The 25,687-nt window shown below is 40.3% G+C and overlaps 1 protein-coding gene across 1 annotated transcript in view; it reads right to left on the bottom strand.

Annotated features, from left to right (window-relative positions):
• Window positions 1-25,687, bottom strand: part of myo15aa (myosin XVAa) — a 151,652-nt gene that overhangs the window by 84,722 nt on the left and 41,243 nt on the right. The window contains exons 17-25 of the mRNA XM_060840978.1: window positions 22,310-22,387; window positions 19,389-19,528; window positions 18,525-18,570; window positions 17,311-17,435; window positions 15,653-15,770; window positions 11,728-11,903; window positions 3,174-3,258; window positions 2,468-2,500; window positions 177-258 (exon numbers count right to left, since the gene is read on the bottom strand). Of these exons, the coding sequence (XP_060696961.1) occupies window positions 177-258; window positions 2,468-2,500; window positions 3,174-3,258; window positions 11,728-11,903; window positions 15,653-15,770; window positions 17,311-17,435; window positions 18,525-18,570; window positions 19,389-19,528; window positions 22,310-22,387 (883 nt within the window). The remainder of the gene's footprint in view (window positions 1-176; window positions 259-2,467; window positions 2,501-3,173; window positions 3,259-11,727; window positions 11,904-15,652; window positions 15,771-17,310; window positions 17,436-18,524; window positions 18,571-19,388; window positions 19,529-22,309; window positions 22,388-25,687) is intronic.

The following is a 25,687-nucleotide window of genomic DNA, read 5'->3' as shown; positions in this document are numbered from 1 at the left end:
AAACAACGAGCTCCCGAGCTACAAATCTTCGCACAAACCTTGAATATAGAGAGTGTGTGAAAGGCATGGGTTTAAAAAAAAGACAAGGAAAAGAGAGGTAGCGAGAAAGAGACATACACAGAGATAGAAAACAACAGAATAATGAATCATAATGAATTAAGAATCAAAAACCATACCTGCTGCTGCTTGGAGTAGGGAGGCCAACTCAGCAGGAATGTCTAGGTGAGCAACATTCACCACTTCCCTCATCGTTTGTTCCTAATTAAAAAGATCATTAATTTATCACTAAATTCTCAGCAAATTAATTACTTGGTACTGCAGAATTTAAACATTGCTTAAAAAAAAGTGTTTTTTTCTGCCTTGCACTCATCAGAGTGGGATACAAGAAAGCAAACTTATAATTGGAACAGTAATTCATATAGCATGAGAAAAGGATTCTGATTGGTTGGCCATGGATTGCATGGAGGTACAACAGGAACTATTAACTGTCAATCTTAATTAGCTTGTCTCAATACACCATGCCCAATGATAGATGTGATTCTGCTTTTGGATAGCATTTACTAAATAATCCCAATTGTACTAAACATTATATAGATAACCAATTCAAGTTTGCCAGTCAGGCTTGCAGTGTGATTCAACTATTTGTGCTAGAAGCTATTTACAGTCGATTCTGCTATAACACACGTTTCTTCAATGTGAATTGGCTATAATGCATTTGAAGAATTTAGACCGTTATTTGTAGAATGCAAACTTCCCTTACTTGTATTGGTTATAATGTGATTCTGATCCCATTGGGTTAAATGGTGCTGCTATTATGCAATTTTCTTACAACTCAGGATTACACGGGAATGGAATTATCATAACTGTATATTCACACCCAGTATCTTGATTTTTGTGAGCAGAATGCATTTTTTTTTATTCAGGTAAAGGTGCCAATCCATGCTACATTCCACACGGCAATGTCCTGACCAAACTGAGTCAACTTGTCTAGTTTGAGTTTCATTGGGTAACTTAGATTTACAGTTAACAGTTCCTGTGGCATCTCCACCTCAACTATGATCCAACAATCAATACCTTCTCATGTTGTATAATTTGTTTTTCACTTCTTAAGTTGCTTTGATGTGTCTCAGTCCTAATGTGTGCAAGTCTTGTAAGTGTCTAAAAGGGGTAGAAGTAGACCAATTGGCCTCTCGAGCCAGCTCCACCATTTAATATGATCAAAGCTGATCTGTTTGCATTTCGAATTTCATTTTAATCTACTTCTGATGATCTTTGATGATTCCATTTCCTAATATGATTCCATCTAACCCTGCCTTTAAAATATTTAACAACCCCAACCCCACTACCTTGTGAGGCAATGAGTTTCACAACCCTCTGATAGAAAATATTTCTCCTCATTTCTGTCCTGTTAGGGTGACTCCTAATTTTAAAGGCATCCCTTCATTCTGAAAAAGTGAAAGTTGATGTCTCATTTTAGAATAACCTTTCAAACAAAGCTGAGTCTCAACATGGAGAAAACAATTAATCAAGAGGGATACAAAAACATTAGCAACATTTGGGGATGCAGCATGCAACTAATTTGGGACATGACATGTTGAAGGTGAAGTGTGCTTCAGGAAAACAGATAACTTTGAACTTAGGTCCTAAAAGCTCTGCATCACTCAGGGTTTCTCTCAAACTCAATCATTATCCTCTTTCTCTATTTACCAAATTATAAATTCTTCTATTTCTCAAAACAATTTGGTTGAGTGAGCTGAGAGATAACGGGAATAATACAGAGATGGAGCATAAGGTTTGTCGGAAGAGGGAATAAAATGAGAGTCACTAACATTCAAGCATATTGGTCAAGAGTGAATGTTGCTTGGATTTAAATCCAAATGTTAAGAAGCAAGGTTTAGGATTGAGATATGGATTAATGGATTAAGATTGAGGGGTAAAGGTAGGGCTAATGAATTAGAGTTAAATCAATTAGAATTAGGATTTGATAATTAAGGTTATGGTGAGGTCAATGAGTTAGTTCTAAGATTTGAATTTGGGTTGATAGATTAGGGTTTGGGTTATAAATTAAAGCATAGAATAAGGCCATTCAATTTGTTGTGCACATACTGGCTGTTGACAAAAGCTAGACTCACACTCCTGCCCTTCACTCGTATTCCTGGACATTTTCTCTCTTCAGATGTTCATCCAATACTCTTTGAAACTTCCCCACATTACTCTCAGGTAATGCATTCCAGATTGTAACCATTTGGAGTATAACACTATATATGTGACATTGTCCCTCTGTATGAAGGACCCGGTTTGTGGGATCATATTCTTATTTGTGATTTCATACTACAGTATACAATACCATATCCCAGCATGTGGGAATCTAACCTATACATTATCAAGCCCCTGTACGTGGTACTGTACCCAAGTATGAGTTGTAATGGGACACAGACCAAGAATGATATGAAATGAAATTTATTACCATCTCGATCCTCTCACGTTTCTGTTCTCGTAGCTATAAAGAGAAGAAAAATAAAATGCTATTTCACATTTTTAAATATATTTCATGTACATGCCATTATTCTCTGCCAGACTTTCCAAATCCCCTGTTATCATTGCTGTTGGACATTTATCCAAATTCTGGAGAAAATCCATTGTATTTTGTGTGGTTCAGGACTCTTCATCAGAGATTGAGCTCCAGGATGAATTGCTTTGAAGGTTAACAACAGTATACACCGATACATAATAGTGATTTGGTGCAGCCAAATCCCACAAAAATAGTTAGTTAGTTTATTCTCAGATATGGTGATTTAGTTAGGAATGTTTACCAGATACAATTTCTTCTTGAAAGAATGACAAATAATTATTAAGACCCATTATTTTAGTTTGTTGTGTTTGGAATGAGGAAAGATAGGAGGAGGTTTGTGTCAAACACTACTTAAAAGGTAAACATATAAGAAAAGATTTCACATCATGCTTCGAGAGAGAACTACCTCCCAGTTGCCATGTGACCTTACATTACATCTTCTGATGATCTGACTATTGTATTCACACATTCATAGTAATGTTTCACATTACAGGGCACATGGACACATGGCCAGGGGACATGGACCAGGTGGACCATACAGAAATGGACGAGATGGACATGGAGTCTGGAATGATTTTGTGCACTTAGCATTTTTACTTACTCTGAGAAATCTTCTGCGATTTGTAAACATGCGGACAACAGATCGTACTTTGATCAAACTTTCCTTAAACTTTTGGAATTTTTTTCTGTCAGGAGAAACAAAGCAAAAGAAAGGATCAGGTAACATATGAACATAAGAATTTGGAGCAACAGCATTTCAGCCCTTCAAGCTTGGTCCACCATTCAGATAAGATCAAGGTTCATCTGTTTGTGTTCTGAATTTCATATTCCCATCTATCCCTGATAATCTTTGATTCCCCTGCCTAACAGGAATCTGTCTACTTCCACCTTAAAGATATTCAACAACCCCACTTGCACTGATTTCTAAAGATGCACAACTCTCGAAGAGAAAATAAATCCTAGAGTAAGGATTCCACTTATATTCTTCTCATTGAACTCTCTCCATTATTCCAGAAAATGACAATTTGTTAGGTTGGTTGCCATAAATTACATAGAGTCATACAGCACAGAAACAGGCCATACAGCCCACCAGAACCATGTTAATCAACAAACAACACTATTCCCATTTACGCACTTTGTCCAGAGCCTATTATACCCCAACATTTTAATTGCTCATCCAGATGTTTCTAAAATGCTGCGAGAGTACCTGACACCACCACCCTCTCAGGCAGCACGTCCAAATATCTCTGGCCCTCTGAACGAAAATTTTTTTTCTCAGATTTCCTCTGGACCTCACCTTCAACTTATGCACTCTATTCTTAGATATATTTGCCATGGGGAAGAGATTCTCACGATCTACTCTGTCTATGACTTTCACAGTGTGTTGCAATCAGATCCTCCTTCAGCCTCCTCAGCTCCAAGGAAAACAAACCCAGCCTATCCGATCTCTCCTCATAACTGAAACATTTCATCCCAGGCAACATCCTGGTGAATCTCCTCTGCACCCTCTCCAGAACTGCACACAGTATTCCATCTGTGACCGAGCCAATGTTCTATAAAATTGTTACAAGACTTCCATATCCCTATATTCTGCTTCCTGACTAATGAAAGCAATCATCCGTATGCCTTCTTCCCCAACTTGTTTACCTGTGTTGACACCTACAGGATCTATAGACCTGTAGACCAAGGTCCCTTTGTTCCTCAGTACTCCCCAAGAATGTACCATTCATTGTGTAAACCCTTCACTTATTAGACCTCAGAAAATGGATCAGCTCAGACTTATTGCTGTACTCAATTTACCAGCTCATCAATAGCAGACTGTAGCCTGAGACCACCCTCCTCACCACCAACACCATCACTAATTTTTCTGTCATCTGCAAACTTACTAATGAAACCTTCTATATTTTACATTACAATGATTTATTTCTGAAAAAAACATAGCTTTTTTTTAAAATAAGAAGTTGTAGTTTCGTTCCAGAGAGTTCTCCGCTTGGTTGGCTCTGCAGAAGATTATTTTTCTTTGAGGAGGGAGTGTTGCTGAACAAAGAGACCTTGAAGTGCAGGTTGATAGCTCCTTGAAAGTCAAGTTACAGGTAGATAGGATAATGAAGAAAGCGTTTGGTATGCTTTCCTTTATTGGTAGAGCATTGAGTATAAGAGTTGAGAGGTCATGTTGCAGTTGTACAGGATGTTGCTAGGCTACTTTTGAAATATTGCATGCAATTCTGGTCTCCTTCCGATTGGAAGGATGTTGTGAAACTTGAAAGAGTTCAGAAAAGATTTACAAAGATGTTGCCAGGGTTGGAGGATTTGAGACATAGGGAGAGGTTGAATAGGCTGGGGCGTTTTCCCTGGAGCGTCGAAGGCTGAGGGGTGACCAAATAGAGATTTATAAAATCATGAAGGGTATGGATAGGATAAATAGACAGGGTCTTTTCCCTCGGTGGGGGAGTCCAGAACAAGAGGGCATAGATTTAAGGTGAGAGGGGAAAGATATAAAAGGGACTGCAGGGGCAATCTTTTCATGCAGAGGGTGGTGCGTGTATGAATAAGCTGCCAGAGGAAGTAGTGGAGGCTGGTACAATTGCAACATTTAAAAGGCATCTTTTTGGGTATATGAATAGGAAGCATTTGGAGGGACATGGGCCGGGTACTGGCAAATGGGACTGGATTAGGTTGAGAGATCTGGTCAGCATAGATGAATTGGACTGAAGGGTCTGTGTCTGTGCTGTATGTCTCTATGACTCCATTACTCTGAGAGGAGTCTTTTTTTTTATTCAGTTAATCAGCTAAATGATTGATTTTATTTAAGTTTTATACAGTTGACATATATAATTTTTTTTCCATTTTAACATTATTTTCTGTAGGTAACAAAAGGTACTTTATTTTAGAAGGTGTTATTGAAACTTTTTTTTAGGCTTAATGTTATTCAGGGCAGATATGAGGTGCACAGTGAGATGGCTAGTAGATTTAGAAAAGTTATTACACAGCAGGATCAGTCAGATAGGTGGATGACTGCTGGGAAAGGTTAAAAAGTAGTTCAAAAGTCTCCAGTGGCTATTCCTCTATCAAATAGATCTTCAGTTTTTGGAACTTAGAAGGAAATAGTCTCTCTGAGGAAAATGGAATGGGCAGCTGTTATTGGACACTTGGAATGATTCATATGTTAAGTAACGTTTGATGAGATTCAATAGATTAATTGTTAATAGGGGATTCTCCTGACAGTGGCATAGACAGGAGATTCTGTGGCAGTGAGCATAAATTTAGGGCGGTTTGTTGCTTTCCTGGTGTTGCAAACATTTCCAAATATTTCAAACATGTTGTGAAAGGTGAGATTGAGAAGCTGGAAATGATTGTACACAATGGTAAGAATGACATTTTTAGGGAAAAGATTAAAGCAGTAGAGTCAATTTAAGAGGTTAAGTAAATAAAACCTTAAAAGTAGTAATTTCTAGTTTACTCCCAATGCCAAATTCAAATGAGGGAAGGAACAAAAGGATAAAGGAGATTAAATAAATGGCTGAAGAGCTGGTGTATTGTTCAGGGATTCAGGCTTTTGGCATGTGAAAAGACCTGTTCAGAAAGGATGGGTCGAACCTGAACTGCAAAGGGATCAATATCTTAGCAGGGAGATTCACTTATTCCATCAAGGGAGATTTTATACTGATAGAGAGGGGGAGTGGAGGAACTCTAAGTCGCAGTGTCAATGGAAGGATTGATGGGGAAGGTTCTGAATGTAAGGTCAACTAGGAAAGAAAGACAAGAGAGAGTCAGAGTATGTAGTAACTCTGAAGAATGCACGTGGTTTTACCAACAGGTAAGGCTGATGAACTGAGGGCATGTTTAAGAACATGGGATTGGGGTGTTGTAACTATTACAGAAATTTTGCTGAGAGATGGACATGTTCAGGTTTTAGATGATATAGGAAGGATAGAAAAGGTGGCAAGAAAGGTGGGGGGGGGGTTGGTGTTTTTGATTAAGAAATATGTTACTGCTGTAACTAGGGAAGATATTTTTGCAACATTGTCCTGTGAAAATACATGGGTAGAAATTACAAATAAGAAAGGAAAGAGCATTTTGATGGGATTGTACGATAGGCCACCCAACAGTAAAAGAGAAATTGAGAAACAAATATGTATGGAGATCTCAGATATATGTAAACATAATAAGGTTGTAATAATGGGGGGTTTTAATTTTCCAAACATTGACTGGGACAACCATAGTGTTAAAGATTTGGATGGGGAAGAATTTGTCAAATGTGTTCAAGAAAGTTTTCTTTATCAATATGTGGATGCTCCTGCTAGAGAAGGCGCAAAACTAGACCTTCTTTTGGGCAATAAGGCAGGGCAGGTGACTGAAGTAAACGTGGGAGAACACTTGGGTCTAGTAAGCATAATTCTATTAGTTTCAAAATGGGTATGGAAAAGGATAAGCCTTCTATAAAAGTTAAAGATTTTAATTGGAATAAGGCAAATTGTAAAGTATGAGACAGGAACTTTCAAAAGTTGATTGGAATAGGCTGTTTGCAGATAAACGGACGTCTGAAAAATGTGATGACAAGAGCTCAGAGGCATTATGTTCCTGTGTGAGTGAAGGTAAGGCTGGTAAGATTAAAGAAAAAGTGGGTGAATAAAGATTATGAGGTTCTAGTTAAGAATAAAAGAGAATCTTATTTTAGATACAGACAACTTGGTTCAACTGAATCTCTTAATCAAAATAAACAGTGTTGAGGCATTCTTAAGAAAGAAGTCAGGAACACAAAGAGGGGATATGAAATAGCATTGGCAGATAAGGTTAAGGATATTCCAAAGAGATTCTACAAATATATTAAGAGCAAAATGGTAACTAGAGAATGTACGGCCTGTAAGAGATCAAGGAGGTCATCTTTGTGTTGAACCCCAGGAGATGAGAGAGATATTAAATTATTAAATGAATATTTTGTGTCAGTTTTTACTGTAGAGAAAGAAATGAAATCTAGAAAATTCAGAGAAATAAAGTTTGATGTTCTAAAAATAGTTCACAATACAGAAGAGGAAGTTCCGGAGGTCTTAGAGAACATAAAGGTGGATAAATCTGCAGGACCTAATCTAATGTATCCTAGAACATTGTGGGAATAAGTGAGGAAATTATGAGACCCCTTGTAGAAATATTTGCATAATCTATAAATATGGGTGAGGCGCCTAATGACTGGAGAGCGGCTAATGTTGTCTCTTTGTTTAAGAAAGGTTTTAAGGAGAAACTGAGGAACTATAGACCTGTGAGTGTGACATTAGCTGTGAGTAAATTATTGGAGGTGATTATAAAAGATAGGAATTATGGACATTTAGAGAGGCAAAAATTGATTAGGAATAGTCAGCATGGTTTTGTGCAAGGAAAATCGTGTCTCTCAAACTTGATTGAGTATTTGAGGAAATTACCAAAAATATTAATGATGGCAGAGCAGGGGATGTTGTTTATTTGGATTTCAGTAAAGCCTTTGAGAAGGTTCCGCAGAGTAGACTAATTAGTAAAGTTGGGTCACATGGGACTCAGGGTGAGCTTGGACAGATATTGGCTGAATGGCAGGAGACAGGATAATGGTGGAGGTTTGCTTTTCACACTGGAGGCCTGTGACCAATGGCATTCCACAGGGATCAGTTCTGGGTCCTCTATTATTTGTCATTTATATAAAATAAATATTTGGATGAGAACATTAGAAGGCATGGTTAATAAGTTTGTGGACGCCACCAAAATTAGTGGTACAGTAGATAGTGAAGAAGGTTTTTTAAGATTATAAAGGGATCTTGATCAAATGGGTCAACGGACTGAAAAATGGCAGATGGAGTTCAATCTGGATAAATGTGAGGTATTGCATTTTGGTACAACAATTTTTAGTAGGGCCTCGGGTAGTTTTGTAGAACAGAGGGACCTAGGGATGCATGTATATAATTCTTTGAAGTGTGCGCCACATATAGACAGGGTGGTTAAAAAGACATTTGGCACCCTTGCCTTCATTGCTCAGTTCTTTGAGGACAGGAGTTGGGAAGTCAAGTTGAGGTTGTACAAGACATTGATGAGGCTTATTCTGGAATACTGTGTCCAGTTCTGGTCGCCCAGCTATAGGGAGGATAGTATCAAGCTGGAGAGGATTCAGAAGAAATTTACTGGGATGTTGCTGGGTATTGAAGGTTTGGATTATACTGAAAGGCTGGGTAGGCTGGGATATTTTCATTGTAGCATAGGAGGTTGAGAGATGACCTGATAGAAGTTTATGAAATAATGAGGGGTATAGATAGAGGTAAAATTGTATTTTCCATAGAATGGGGAATTCCAAGATGGGGGGCATGGTTAAGGTGATGGGAGAGAGATTTAAAAAAGACATGACAGACACATATTTTTACACAGAGGATAGTTCGCGTATGGAATGAACTTCCTGAGGAAGGGGGGGGGGGGGGGGGGTTGCGGATTCAGATACAGTTACAATGTTTAAAATACAAGTCATTGATGTGTATAACAAACAGCAAGGGTCCCAGCACTGAACCTTGTGGTTCAGTCCTGGTCACAGGGTTCTAATGACAAAAAAACAACCTTCCACCATCATCTTTTGCCTCCTATTTGTGAGCCAATTTTGGATCCAGTTTGCCAACTTGCCTTTAATCCTGCAGGGTCTTACCTTTTGGAACAGCCTTCCATGTAGGACCTTGTCAAAGGATTTACTGAAGTCCATGTAAATCATGTCTACTGCACTATGCTCATCAACATATATAGCCACCTTTTCAAAATCACAATTAAATTATCCAGCCAGGATCTCCAATTAACAAACCTGTGCTGATTCAACCTTTCCAAGTGTAGATGAATTCTGTCCTTCAGAATATTCTCCCATAATTTAATAGCACTAATGTCAGCCTGACTACTTTTTAATGGCCTATCCCTGCTGCCCTCTTGAACAAAAGAACCACATTAACTGTCCTCTAGTCATCTGGCACTTCACCTGTGGCTGGTGATGCATTAAATATCTCCTTCAGGACTGCAGCAATCTTCTCCTTTGCCTCCTACAGTAGCCTGGAATAAATCTCATCAGACTCTAAGGATTTATGCATCTACATGCCCAATTAAACAGCTAATATTGCTTCCTTAAAATGTTCTAGTCTGACCATTCTGACAATATATATATCATGTGTCTCTGGGCATAAGGATTCTTGATATCTAAATTCACATCTTTGTGGCTTATTTGTGGTCTGTTTTGGTGATGTGACCGCAGTGTCATGTGAACAAGATCAAGCAGAGGAGGTTACTAAGTGATGGGAAAAATCTTCCCAGACACCATCTTCTCAGCCCTTGTCCCAAAACTTGCAACCTCTCCATCCTCTTCTGAGTACGAGGTTATCAGGAATAATTAAATTCTCAAGATGACCTCGTAAAGCAGGTTTCTATGATAAATATAATATCAGATTCTCATGTGGCAACTTGTGTCCATAATTCACCAACCTTATTTTAGAATACTGAGAGGGGATCTGATTGAGACATACAAGATTATTAAAGGATTGGACACTCTGGAGGCAGGAAACATGTTTCGGCTGATGGGTGAGTGCCGAACCAGAGGACACAGCTTAAGAATACAGGGTAGACCATTTAGGACAGGGATGAGAAGAAACTTCTTCACCCAGAGAGTGGTGGCTGTGTGGAATGCTCTGCCCCAGAAGGCAGTGGAGGCCCAGTCTCTGGATTCATTTAAGAAAGAGTTGGATAGAGCTCTCAAGGATAATGGAATCAAGGCAGGAACAGGATACTGATTGAGGATGATCAGCCCATGATCATATTGAATAGTGGTACAGGCTCAAAGGGTAGAATGGCTAACTCCTGCACCTATTGTCTATTATTTACAATGACATGAGCATTTATCTCCATAGCAAATCCATCTTAGACAGGCTTGTATTTGACCACTCAGACCCCTGTTATTTAATTTGATTTTGATTTGATTTATTATTGTCATGCGTACTTAGTTGCAGTGAAAAGTTTTGTTTTGCATACAATACAGGCAGACCTTACCATACAAAGTGCATGGGGTAACAGAATAGAGCGAAGAATACGATGTTAAGGCTGCAAAGAAGTGCAAAGAGAGCAAGATCAACGTTACATTTAAAATTTGAGGGGTCCATTCAGAAGTCTAATAACAGCAGGGAAGAACCTGTTCTTGAACCTGTTGTTACGTATTTAAGCTTTAGTATCTTCTGCCTGACAGAGCAGGTTGGAAGAGAATATAACTGGAGTGGGGATGGGGGGGAGCGGGTCTTTGATTATGTTGGTTGCCTTCCGTAAGCAGTGAGAAGTATAGATGGAGTCAGTGGACAGAAGGTTGGCTTGCATAATGGACCGGGCTATGTTCACAACTTCCTGTAGTTTCTTATGATCCTGGGCAAAGCAGTTGCCATACCAAGCTGGGATGCATTCGAACAGAATGCTTTCTTTAGTGCATCTTTAAAAATTGGTAAGATTCTTTATTTCTGAATTATTATTTATTCTTGGGCTATTTCCCACATTATACCTTGTTTTCTCTCCATAATGTAGCACATACGTATGAATCCCCAACAGACTTTGTTTTAATTCTGTCAGTACTGGATGATCTTCTGGCAAAGATGTCGATTCCAGTTGCATCTGTTGAGATCCAACTCATCCAATTTTAACATGACTCCTCCTGGCATAATGTTCCTAGAATGTGGAGTCCTCCAAACTGCATAATTTCTCTGGACGTGTGTTAATCTATTCATCCGACAATTCCAATACTCATGAGTTCCTGGCATTTTAACCAATCCAGAGATTACTACCTTTCAGGTCCTACTCCTTATTTTGCATTTGAGCTCCTGACATTGTGATTGCAAGGCCTCATCCTTTTCCTTCCCAACTGGACCATGACTTCTGACTGTTCCTCTGCCCCTTGAAATGTTCTTTACCCTCTTGGGATGTGTTCTAACTGGCGAAGGCAAAAATATTTCACAGGACTCAAATCAGCAGTTGCAGTGAATCTTTTGTAATAAAAGTATGTTGCAGCTTACTTTCCCTTTACAACTTTCTCTTTAAAGTTGTTCTTCCATCACTGAAACCTTATGGCTGCTCAATTCTGCAGTGCAGATTCCACATTAATGACTACTTTCTTAGCTTCTGGATTTTTCACCTACCTGGCGAGATAGCCTCTGGCCAAAGCCTGCAGCTGAATGGCTGTTCTCCGGAGTTTTATATAACGTTTCCTTGCAAAGAATCCACGTGCATACCGCTGTAAGGTCAGGGAGGCAATGAGCAGGAGGCCATCCCGTTTGCTCTCTAAGGCCTGATATAAATTCTCTTTGAGAAAAAGCTGAAACAAAACCGAATCACAATATGAGATAAGTAACGTTCATGCCACACAAATGCCAGGCATTGACCATTTCTAACAATTGAAAATCTAACATATCTCCCTTGAGATCAATGACTTTACCAGCACTGAATCTTACACCATCAACATCTTGGACATTACCATTAGCCTCAAGCTGAACTGGATAAGTCATATAAACTATGTGGCTACAAGAACAGGTCAAAGGCTTGGAAATCTGCAGCGAGCAACTCAACTCCTGACCCACCAATGATTGCCCACCATCTACAAGGCCCATGAGCTGGACAAGTGCAGCTCCAATTAAATTCAAGAAGCTTGACACAATTCAGAACAAAACAGTTCCTGTGACTGGCACCCCATCCAACACCTTCAACATTCATTCCTTGCTCCACCAATGCACATCTACAAGATACACTGCTGTAACACACCAAGGCTTCTTAAACTGCGCCTTCCAAACCCATGACCTCTATCACCTAGAAAAACTAGAACCGCACATGCATGAGAATATCACCGTCAGCAAGTTCCCCTCCAAGACACATACCATTCTGACTTGGAAATATATCACTGTTCCTTCACTGTCACTGAGTCAAAAGCCTGGAACTAATAGCACTATAAGTGTCTCTGCAAGCTAAGGACTGCAATGTTTGAAGGAGACAGCTCACTACTACCTTCTTAAGGGTAATTAGGGATTCGCAATTAATGCTGTCCAAGCCAGTGATTCGCATATCCCATGAACAGATAAGAAAAAGTTTCCAAATATTGTTCTGTTAGCACACCAGCTAGTACAAATGTTAGTGCCTAATATTCAGTCTTTAATAAAATTTGTCTAGAATTATATGTCAGTTTTATGCAGTGAGTGGAATTAGAGTGGTGGAGGAAGGTTCAGTTGAGGCTTCCAAAAGAGATTTGGATACTTGTCTGAAGAGAAATGATTTCTGGGTCATAGAGAAAAAGGCATGGGAGTAGGACTAGGTGAAATACTCTAGCAGAGAACCAGCACCGATAGAAAGAGCTGAATCCCCATCTTCTGTGCTGTAACCATTCTACCATATGAAAAGAGAACAGTCAATTAAGTTAAAGTTCTGGAAGGTGATCCCTTCCTGTGGAATTACATTAGCAAAGACCAACCTCTTTCTACTCTCTCCAAATGAGGAACCTCAGCACCTTTGGAACCGTACAGTAACAAGGCTAAGCTTCCCTCAAACTGTCACTCAGAAATAATTATTCCCATGGAATTTTATATCGGCAAAGACTCACTGCATGTAGAAAATATCCTAACAAGACTTAATACCCATGGAATGATATTCTTCAAAAAGCAAGTTAGCAGGCAATTATATTCCAGGACTCAGATTCAATGAAACCATAACTTAGCAAACAGACCATTGCTTTGGGACTGTCCACGATTAAGGGGAGGGATCTGCGGAACTGCACCTCAATGACAGGCAGTGCCTGTGGGTCTGTACTCTGTGAAAGTTAGCACCTTTGGATCTACGACCCAGTGTAACTTTACCTTGTGACAGCCAGTGCCTGTGGCCTGTACTTCAAGCAATAGTCTGTATCTGTGGTACATGTGGTAAAGTTACATGGCTAGTACACTGGCAAGGCCTGAGAATTAGTCAACAGACAGGAAACAAAGAAGGAACAAATCAGTCATTTATGGAATGGAAAGTATTATATGGATCAGTGCTTGGTCCTCAGCTATTCACAAAGTATATATCATCAATTTGGACAAAGGAGTCAAATGTGATATTTCCAAGTTTGCTAGTAACAAAAAACTAGGTGGGATTATGAGTGGTGAGGAGCATATAAAGAGACTTCAAGCTGATTTTGACAAGTTGATTATGTGGGCAAATGCATGCAATTGCAGGGCAGTGTGGATAAGTGTGAATAAGTGTGAAATTGCCCACTTGGGTAGGAAAACCACAACACAAAAACAGAAGTATTTAAATTGTGATAGATTATGAAATGTTAATGTACAAAATGACCGGGGAGTCCTTGCATACAAGTCTTCAAAATAAGCAGGGAGGTACGGTCAAACAATTACAAAGGCCAATGGTATGTTGGCCTTCGTTGCAAGATGGTTTGAGCAGAGAAATAAGAAAGTTTTACTGTAGCAGTACAGGATATTGGTAAGACCACACCCTGAGTATAGTGTGTAGTTTTGGTCTCCTTTCCAAAGAAAAGATGTAATTTCCATAACAGGAAAGCAGCAAAGGTTCACTAGACTGATTCCTGGAATGACAGCTTTCATAGATTATCAACATAGAATCCCATACAGTGTGAAAGCAGACCATTTGGCCAGCCAAGTTCACACTGACCCTCCAAAAAGCATCCCATCCGGAGCCACTCCAACCCTTTCACCCTGCATTTACCATGGCTAATCCATCTAGCCTGCACATTGGGGCGGCACGGTGGCACAGTGGTTAGCACTGCTACCTCACAGCGCCAGGGACCTGGGTTCAATTCCCGCCTCAGGCGACTGACTGTGTGGAGTTTGCACGTTCTCCCCGTGTCTGCGTGGGTTTCCTCTGGGTGCTCCGGTTTCCTCCCACAGTCCAAAGATGTGCGGATCAGGTGAATTGGCCATGCTAAATTGCCCGTAGTGTTAGGTAAGGGGTAAATGTAGGGGTATGGGTGGGTTGCACTTCGGCGGGTCGGTGTGGACTTGTTGGGCCGAAGGGCCTGTTTCCACACTGTAAGTAAGCTAATCCCTGGACACTATGGGCAAATTAGCACGGCCAATTCACCTAACGTGCACATATTTGAACTGTGGGAGGAAACTCACATAGACACAGGGAGAATGTGCAAACTTCACATAGAAAGTTGCTTGAGGCTGGAATCGAACCTGGGTCCCTGGCACTGTGAGGCAGCATTGCTAACCACTGAGCCACCATGTTTTGTTAAGTAAGGACAGATTGGGTCAACTGGGCTTGTAGTCACTAAAGTTTAGAAGAATGAAAGGGGATCTAATTGAAACATATAACATTCTGAGAGGGTTGAATTAACTGGATGCAGGGAGTCCTGAACAAGTGCCATGGACTTAGGATTCCGGGTTTGGACTGAGATGATGAGAAATGTCTTCACTGAGATAGTGATGAACCTGTGGAATTCTCTACTATAGAAAGCTGCAGATGCTAAATCACTGAACAAATCTGAGAAGATAACAGATAAATTTCTAGATGTTAAAGTGTCAAGGAGTAAGAGGAGAAAGCAGAAATATGGCAATGAGAAAGAAAATCAGCCATGATCATGTTGAATGGCAGAACAGGCTTGATGAGCCAGGCTTGTTGAATCCCTACAGTGTGGAAGCAGGCCATTCAGCCCATTGAGTCCATACTGACCCTTTGAAGAGCATCCCACCCAGATCCACCCCTTCCCTCTCCCTGTAACCTTGCATTCCCCATGGTTAACCAACCTACCCACCGAACTCCTAGTAGTTTCTATGTTTCTCTGCAGTGAAAGTCAGTGCCTGTGAACTGCACACCTACAAGATTCAGTTTCTGTAGAAATGTACCCCAGCAACAGTTAGTGTCTGTGGAATTGTACCGAGCAATAATTAATGTCTTGAAGAGAGGACAGAAATAGGAGGACAGGGAGCAAAAGTAATGGATGGCACTGGGAAAAAACTCTGCTGCATTCAATCTGGTTTAGGCAACGATAATACAAGGGACGGTGACAGTTGATAATGTCAAAGTGGATTTGAGGTTGTCATATGGATAAATTTCTGTTCAGACCTTGGTGAGCCCGATGCTGTACATTCCTTTGCTGACAGGTACGATCTGTTTCAAGATGGTTATACAGTTCTCGCCATCTGCCTTTATCTGATTTGTCAATCCCAATAAGATTTTGTACCTGCAAGAAAAGTTTGTGTTACTAGTCTTGTTTGGCCAACAATACAGTTCCCTTATTTATAAGAAATGAATATTTGCTAAACAAAAACATTTTCAAATTATGAAGGCTGCAAAATGTAAAATTGCAAGTCCTTTGGCCACTCTATTAGTTCAGCATCCTCACATCTTCCTTTCTGAAAAATTTCTCAGTTCATTTATCAGCTGTCAGTTTAATTCGTATTCTTTTTTGAAGTGAAGATCCAGAACTCAACTCTGAGCCTATTTATTTGGGGAAGACTAAGGGACAGTTGAAGAAGGAAATCAAATTAAGGCTGAATCAGGACCAAAACTACAAAGGAGAGGTTTCGAGAGAAGTCCAATGTGAAAGAAGGAGAAGAGAATATCTACCCTTGGGATATTTTGCATTTTGGTGACTGCAATGATGAACCAAGCTGAATATCCTTCTCTTTAGGTCAGCCATTTGAATTCTAACAATCGTGTTACAGATGTGACTGGGTGTTGTAGCAAAGGCTAAGGGTTGAAATCAAAGTAGTTGTAGTGTCAGAAGCTGTAAATTCCTTTCCAATGTCCTTCAAGGAATGTGACTACATTCCAGTGGGTTGGGCCTCCAATCTTACACTATATGGTTCAATCTTAATGCCTCCTGAAGTGGTTTTGTCACCAGTTGTGTTACAACTGACTCAACAATCCCTTCTCAGGGCAGCTAGAGATGAACAATAAATGCTGCACATGACAGCATCATTCACATTCTGATGTCAAATAAAAGGGAGTTGTAAAGTTCAATTATTACGAATTAAAAATTCAAATGGATCCACCAAAATCTTCTGCCTGTAATTGAAATGCATGGAAAAGCAGATACAGCTTCAATTGAAATTTAAGACAGACACAGTGGGTAGGGCACAGACTGGCAATCAGAAGTTACATCTGCATGAAGTGAACTGTATGCTCAGTTTCACCTTGATTTAACTTCAATTCACAAACTCATATCCTCCTGCACCAACATTAAATCTTTGTATAGTCAGAGCTTGAACTGAGATTGTCCATTCAGTTATAGACATTTTTCTCTAGTGTCTAAAGCTTTCTTTGAAGGTTCATTGTGTTGAATCACAGGAATAGCTGCACTTGAGTGATTGCAATGTTTTGAGGATGTTTAAGGCAGTGTATAAATGTGAATTTGTTTTTCTTTTATTTAAGTGATTATTTCCATCATCTCAAAGCAATGGAACTCCTCAACTTACTTTGTTAACGTTGTGCTGCATTCTAAAGACTATAGATTGATCACAATCCAAATTGATCAGTGTCACCATTTCTTGATTGACCTTCTCTGCTTCTCGAAGTGAACAGGATAAACAGTCTTTGAATCATTATCAGACTGGAATCAAATTCAAGGCCCAAAGAGTGGAACTCAGTTAAGTTCTAGTGTCACCAAATTCTCTGAAGATTTGCCTATCTGATAATGGAAGTCTGGCAGAAATTGTGATTTAAAAATTAGTGCATTTTGTATGAAACAACATTCCAGCACAGACAAATCCCACACTGACCTCTTGATAAAATTATCAAATGTAATACGGACAGGATATCCCTCCTTCCTGATACGAATAGTTTCTAGAACTCCGGAATAGCGTAGCTGTAAGCTGACAACATCGACCTCAAAAAGTTCGGACTCCTATGATAGAAAGTGAGAAGTTCACCTCAGTTTGTCATCTGATAGGTTGTCCTTCTATTTCTTCCAACCTCTGTGGTAAATTCTTGTCTTGTTTTCTGCCCTTCCCTTGCCTCTGTCACAAATTAACTCCTTGCTGGCAAACAATTCCAGAACATATTCTAATATTTTGCACAAGTGAAAATCTTCATGTATGAGTGTCAACATGCTATTGGACTGTCTGAGAAAGACATCTCACTTCTATGCCATCCTCACTAATACGGATCCAGCTTTCAGTGAATGTCACAGCGGTTTCCAAATTGCGGGATACTAAAACGAACAGAGTGTCAAAACTGGAATTTTCCATGTTACCCAATCACTCACTATCTTCACTAGCTGAGACCCTTGCATCTCTGCCTACTCTCGCAGAATTACGATGATCAGCGCATCTTTGCTCATCCCTCCCTTTCTCATACAGTACAAGTACTCCATTCCATATGATCTATCATTGCATTGCATCTTCGCTGTGTTGAAATTAGAGTGACAATAGTTTTTTCTTACAGTAGTCTTTTTCACTATGCAATTTCTTATCTCACTCAGGTTTCCCTTTCTTTCAAGCTGTAGACTTTCCTTTGGCTCAGTGAATTATCTTTTACTGGTTAAACTCGCCTTAGACCAAATGAAAAGTAAGGGAGGACAAAGAGTGCAATCAATTTGACTGGAGCAAAGTGTTAATCCACTCAATTGACTGCCCCCTCAAACAAATATCCACTTCTGCCTGAAATTTAGCTTGATCATAACAGACACTCACTTCTCTCTGCATAGATAATTGTGTGTGCACTGGTGCTGAAGTCTGTGTCCCCAGTTTGAGACTTTGTTCCAATCTCCATATCTCATGTGAAGTTGAATTTATTATGTCCCTTAGGAATCTAAATACTTCTTTCACTTTCAATTTCAATTTTTCTAATATGCTGCATTGTAGCCTTTGGCTCCACAGTTAAGGTTCTCCTGAAAACACACAGTTACAAACTAACAAGAGGTATTGATCTTCAATTAATACATTCCTCGGACTCCAAGGACAACCTTGTTTTTCCTGCTGTTAGTTGCTTTTACCTTTTTATTGTTTGGTTTGATACAGCGGACAAAGAAAGGATTGCAGCTGAAAAAAACAGAATATGTTTTTATGATGATAAGTTTATCAAATCAAGACTGCACTGTGAAAAAAAACTTGAAATAAAGACTAGCAAACATTTATATTACTCCTTATCACTTCAGATAAAATCTTACATAAAGGCAAAATACTGCAGAAGCTGGAAATCTGAAATTAAAACAAAGTGCTTGAGAAACTATGCAGATCTGGCAATATCTGTGGTGAGAGAAACAGAATTAATAGTACAAGTCCAATACGATTTCAATCAACTAGACTGGAATTGTTAACTGTGTTACTCATTCTACAGCTGCTGAGTTTCTCCAGAACATTTTGCTTTTATTACAGAAAATCAAAATCAAAAGTGCTTCACAAACAAGAAATTACTTTAAATGGAGTGGATATGTTTCAATGTGGCAAACACGCCTGCAAACTTACACACACTTGATCCCATAAACAGTTATAAGATGAATTGGTTGCATTGAGACCATTGGTTAGGACTTCAGGAGAATTTACTGGGTTAAAATTACGTTTTAAAGTTAATTTTAGTGTTTACCAGAGTAACCAGAACAACCAAAGTGCAGCAAGTGAAGTATGTTTAAGATTAGAGTTAGCGAGGAATTGAGTTGGAAAGGGAACAATAATGCAAGAATTAAGGTTAATTTTAGCATTTTAATTTAGATTTAGGTGTTAGGTTTAAAGAGTCAGTTAGGGGAAAGGGTGCTGAGCTGAGAAGGGGAATAATGCAGATTGGGTGATGGTTAAGTGAATCGAAGTGTGTGATTCAGGATGGGGAAAGGAAGAACATTGCCTGCCTGTTCTGAACGTACCTTTCCATCTTCTCGGCCAGTTCCATCAAAGACTGTTGGAATTTTGCTGCTGTAGTGGGAGCCTGGTATCTGCGGTTAATAGTATTGTTCCTAGTTGACATCACTTTCCTGGTTTGTCCAGAGAAGAGACTAGTCAGAATCTAATAAGCACAATAAATCAATTTGATTAGTCAGTTATAATTCTGTCATTAATCTAGTTTAGTTAATCAATTTGGTGGTTTCTCAAAGCTCATCTAGTGCTTTGGGTTAGGACTAGGCTTAGTGTTAGGGCTTATGTTTGAAAGTAGGAAGTCAGGGGTAAGACAATGGGTAGAGATGATACTAGATGAGGAGTGAGACCAAGTCACTTTGAAGTATTGTGCACATTAATTAATAATTTGCAGATGGTGCAAATCTGAAATTAACAGACAAAATGCTATAAATACTCAGCAGATCTGACAGCATCTATGGAGAGAAAAACATCATTAATGTTTCAGGATGAATACAATTCATAAGGCCATATATATTTTAAAAAGTTCACCTCTCAGACTTCTAAATGCCATTGAATACAGTTTGAACCTACTCAATGTCTCCTCATAAGAAAAACCTTCTATACCTGGGATCAACCAAGTGAACCTGCTCTGGTCTGCCTCCAATGCCAGTATATTTTTCCTCAGATAAGTGGACCAAAACTGTCTACAATATTCTTGGTATCATCCAACTTGTGCCTTGTATAGTTATAGTAAGGTCTTTCTATGTTTATACTCCAGTTCCTTTGAATTAAAGGCCAGCATTCCATTTGCCGTCCCTATTATTGCTGTACTTGTATGCTAGCTTTTTAGGATTCCCAAATTCTTGTGCTGCAGCTTTCTGCAGTCTTTTCCCATTTAAATAATATTCAGTTCTTCTCTTCCTGTAAAGGTGCATAACTTCACATTTTTTCACATTATATTTCATAAGCAAAGCTTTTGCTCACTCTCTTAACTCATCTGTAACCCTCTGCTGACTCTTTGTGGCATCCTCACTACTTGCCTTCCCACCTATTTTGTGCCATCTGCAAACTTGGTTAGAATACATTCACTTCCCTCAACCAAGTCATTAATATTTATTGTAAATAATGTGGTTCTAGCATTGACCCCTGTAGCACTCAACTGGCTGAAGGTTGCCATCCTGAAAATCAGTCCTTTATTCCAACTCTCTGTTCTCCATTAGTTAGCAAATATTCTATACAAACTAATATACTACCTGAAACATGGGCTTTTAGTTGAAGAAGTGCAAAGAAGAAGAAATAAAATGGGGGAGCAATGATTATGGCCTAAAATGATTAAACTCAACGTTGAATCCATAAGGATGTAAAATAGCTAACTGAAAGATATTGTGCTATTCCTTGATGTCACATTAAACTTCACTGTAACACAGCACTGGGTCACAGATAGCAGGATGTCAGCACATGGGCTGAGTAGAGAAAGCTATAAGCCTCCTATTTCGCTGCAAAGCTCCAAGAGTTGATGTTGTTACTAGCGTAGGTCTACAAGGCCTGGTCAAGAAGCTCACTGAATTCTTTCAGTCTATGTGAGAATAAAGAAGCATCCTCCCAGAGGTTCCTCTATTTTAGCCCTGTAGGTGGCAAAGGAACTCAACAAATCTGCAACAATCCGAGATGTACGTCACTTCTCCCATCACCAGCAAAATCTTCTTGGACCAGACAGCATAATCTCAGAGTAAGGAGTTGCCCATTTAAGACTGAGGTGAGAAGGAATTTCTTCTCTCAGACGATGGAGAATCTATGAAATTCTTTATCCAGAGGGTATAGAGCTTGGTTTGTTAAATGTATTCAAGGTTGTGGAAGACAGATAAAAAGCCCAGGGTCATACTTGTGGACTCAACAGACAGGTTCCACAAAGTGGTGACAATCTGTACTTGGTCTTCCCAATGTGGAGACTGCATTGTAAGCAGCACATTTAGTGTACCTTATTCGTGTACCTACTTAAATTGCTATTGTGCCGACAACCAGTGGTTTGTGCATGGTGAAGAAAGCTATCACGATCTGAAACATTAACTCTGTTTTTCCCACTCATCATGCTGCCAGACCTTCTGAATGTTTACAGTGCTTTTCCTGGGTTTAGATTAGATTAGATTACTTACAGTGTGGAAACAGGCCCTTCGGTCCAACCAGTCCACACCGACCCGCCGAAGCGTAACCCACCCATACCCCTACATTTACCCCTTACCTAACACTACGGGCAATTTAGCATGGCCAATTCACCTGACCCGCACCTCTTTGGACTGTGGGAGGAAACCGGAGCACCCGGAGGAAACCCAAGCAGACACAGGGAGAACGTGCAAACTCCACACAGTCAGTCGCCTGAGGCGGGAATTGAACCCGGGTCTCTGGCGCTGAGAGGCAGCAGTGCTAACCTCACAGCTTTGAATAATCTGTGGAAATTTGATTAATTATCATAACATTGTTACAGATGAAGTCCTCCTTTAATCTACTCAGTGTGGTCCTACATGTACATGCTTATGTGAGTTCCAAGGTTACTTCATTTAGGAGTTTCTTCCACATGGTGATTAATATCACTGAGTGAGGAAATAGTGAACATCTATTGAAAGTATAGCTTTTACTAGTTTACATCTAATATCCCAAATACTATTGTCACAGTTTCAAACAACATTCCAGATCAGCATTCAGATATCTGGTTTCAAGGCTGTAGAAACTTGTAATTATGATCAGTCAGTACGTAAATCTAGGATTTAATGGGACACACCATCAGGCAGCTAACCTGTGTGTGTCCATTTGGTTAAGGTGGCCTGAGCGGAATATTCCTCTGCCATCCCTGACATTTCTTGGCATTATTAAGACTAAAGGCTTTTCCATCAGTCACTAAAATCAGTCATATATAACCATTGAGCTGTCAGACAAACAAATCTTACCAACTCACCTTTATTTTGCTGTTGATAAACAACTGCATGACATCTTGTCGAACTTGGTCATGATTCTTCTCAATAAATTTGTAGACCTGTGAGAAATCGAAACAGAAAAATGGTTCTGTTCATCCCCATGGCAAAGCAAGAAAGCAAGGAGAAAGAGAAGACTATTCAGTTGACAAATTAACCAAGCACAACTAGAGCTACCTTTTAATTATTCAATCCCTTGACACCAAATTCCTCTTTTTCTCCCAACTGCCTTTTATCCTATTTGTATTTCATACTATTCTCAAATCATTGGATAGAATTTGATACCCTCCTCCTGGTTGTGGGGGTAGTTATGTGGTGTGAGGGTGGTAGGTAAGGACCCTGCCGTCCTTCTGCCTCTGAGGAGAAAGTGAGGACTGCAGATGCTGGAGATCAGAGCTGAAAATGTGTTGCTGGAAAAGCGCAGCAGGTCAGGCAGCATCTAAACAGCAGGAGAATCGACGTTTCGGGCATGAGCCTTTCTTCAAGATTCCTGAAGAAGGGCTCATGCCCGAAACATCAATTCTCCTGCTCCTTGGATGCTGCCTGACCTTCTGCGCTTTTCCGGCCACACATTTTCAGCATCCTTCTACCTCTGCCTAAATTAAGTTCAGTCTGGAAAGGCTTGCAGATGGCCTTCCTGCCCCAAAATCAATAAAAGCCCTTAATTGGGCATCTATTGCGAAGAGTTTGCCAGCGATGGACAGAAGTGAGAACCTTCTTGGTTTGTTGCAAGTTCGTTGAATTACTTTTCCCTTCTACAAAGTGATAATGAATGCATCTTTTTTATTCTTGGAGGGTGGATCCTTGTTCTCACATCGACTGAAAGAGTTCAATGAACTTCACGATCAGATCTTATGGACCTCAACAGAGAGTAAATCAGTTCCTGGAGCTTTGCAGTTCATCAGGGGGTTTGATAACTTTCATGGTTTCAAGTAGCATTGAGAGGGTCAATAAAAGAGAAAGTGATGACAACCTGTGGCAGTTTGTCGATTGCTTCTTCATTGGTAAATAAAAGCCAATTGAGGATGTGATTAAAGTGTTCTACCCAACTTCTAGAATTTAGGAATTTTCTATGAGCAGTGCCACATCAGCACTGAGAATTGTTGATGAATGTAACATGGACTTCTATACTACATTCCTTTTATTTGTTCATGGGAAGTGGATATCACTGTTTGGCCAGTATTTACTTTCCCATCCTCAACTGCCCTTGAGATTTTGGTGGTGAACCACCATGGGGGAGGTACATCTGCAGTACAACACCCACACTGTGAGTAAGGGAGTTCCAAGCTGCAATGAAGAAACAGTGTTATCTTGTGTCTGCTAGTAGTCCAATCCTGCACTTATTTCTCAGATGCCTTGATTTATAGAAGGAAAATTGTGTTTAACTTTTAGTTATTAGCTCACATTTTTTCAAATGCCAATAGATTTTGTCTTGGATAATTGCATCTCCAAGTTTCCTACCACTGACCTATGGCTAATTGGCCATTACTTTCTGGGATTTTCTGCTTTTTTGGATCAGAAGTGTAACATCTGCAATTCATCAGCTCCACATCTAAAAAAGGAGAGGAAGAATGTGACTGGGGCCTCTCTAATTTCCATGTTCACTTCCTTCAGTCATCTCGAGATTACATTATATCTGTACAGGGTGCCTCTTCTACAAGGTAGGCTGTCAATCTTTAAAGGTAAAAACAAGGACTGCAGACGCTGGAAACCAGAGTCTAGATTATAGTGGTGCTGGAAAAGCACAGCAGGTCAGGCAGCATCCGAGGAGCAGGAAAATCGACGTTTTGGACAAAAGTCCTTCATTAGGAATAGAGGCAGGGTGCCTGCAGAGTGGAGAGAGAAATGAGAGGGGGGTGGGGTTGGGGAGAAAGTAGCATAGAGTACAATAGGTGAATGGGGGTGGGGATTGAGGTGATAGGTCAGAGAGGAGGGTGGGAGAAGGTAGCAAAGAGTACAATGGTTGAATGGGGGTGGGGTTGAAGGTGATAGGTCAGAGGGGAGGGTGGAGTGGAGAGGTGGAAAGGAAGATAGACAGGTAGGACAGGTCATGAGGGTGGTGCTGAGCTGGAAGGTTGGAGCTGGGGTGAGGTGGGGGAAGGGGAAATGAGGAAACTGGTGAAATCCACATTGTTGCCATGGGGTTGAAGTGTTCCGAGGCGGAAGATGAGGCATTCTTCCTCCAGGCATCGGCTGGTGAGGGAGCAGTGGTGGAGGAGGCCCAGGACCTGCATGTCCTCGACAGAGTGGGAGGGGGAGTTGAAATGTTGGGCCACAGGGCGGTGGGGTTGATTGGTGCGGGTGTCCCTGATATGTTATCTAAAGCGCTCTGCTAGGAGGCATCCAGTCTCCCCAGTGTAGAGGAGCAACGGATACAATAAATGATATTGGTGGATGTGAAGGTAAAACTTTGATGGATGTGGAAGGCTGCTTTGGGGCCTTGGATGGAGGTGAGGGAGGAGGTGTGGGCGCAGGTTTTGCAATTCCTGTGGTGGCAGGGGAAGGTGCCAGGATGGGAGGGTGGGTTGTTAGGGGGCGCGTGGACCTGACCAGGTAGTCACGGAGGGAACGGTCTTTGCGGAAGGCAGAAAGGGGTGGAGACGGAAATATATCTCTGGTGGTGGGATCCGTTTGGAGGTGGCGGAAATGTCGTCGGATGATGTGATTTTGCAAAGGTTGGTAGGGTGGAAGGTGAACACCAGGGGGACTCTGTCCTTGTTACTGTTGGAGAGGTGGGGTTTGAGGGCGGAGGGGCGGGATGTGGACGAGATGCGTTGGAGGGCATCTTTAACCACATGGGAAGGGAAATTGCGGTCACTAAAGAAGGAGGCCGTCTGGTGTGTTCTGTGGTGAAACTGGTCCTCCACAGTCAGTCTTTTAAGTCACACTTTTATAGGTTTTGTTCTCTTCATATTGCATCTACCTCTTCCTCTATTGCACCATTGACAGGACCGTAAATCACACCATACACTGTGGATAACCTGCTCTTGATGCGCCAGGCCTGGTTTTTAAATGGTTATGAACTGTTCTCTGATAGTTGGTCTGACTGAGACTCGCAGCAATACAACCTTCTCCAAGGACCTAGAAAAACCAGAGTCTGAGGTAAGGTGAAGAGAGATTGGACCTATTAAAAAATGGCATTAATGACATTGCCTGATAGGACTCCTTGTAGTGCAAGGGGATTTTGGCTGTAAATAACAAAGTCAATATCAAGAGGTAATCTGATTATTACTAATAATTGATCAGATATTCAGGTATTACATCTACTCACTATATTGACACTTCAATGAGTGATGTTATGTTGATTGGTTATGAAGGTATCCATGTGTCAGTATGATTATTAGTGTGAAACTTCAGTGAGT

Source organism: Hemiscyllium ocellatum, chromosome 20, assembly GCF_020745735.1.
Source record: "Hemiscyllium ocellatum isolate sHemOce1 chromosome 20, sHemOce1.pat.X.cur, whole genome shotgun sequence".
NCBI lineage: Eukaryota > Metazoa > Chordata > Chondrichthyes > Orectolobiformes > Hemiscylliidae > Hemiscyllium > Hemiscyllium ocellatum.
The sequence above is the reverse complement of the archived record's forward strand: the minus strand, read 5'-3'. Positions and strand labels throughout refer to the sequence as shown.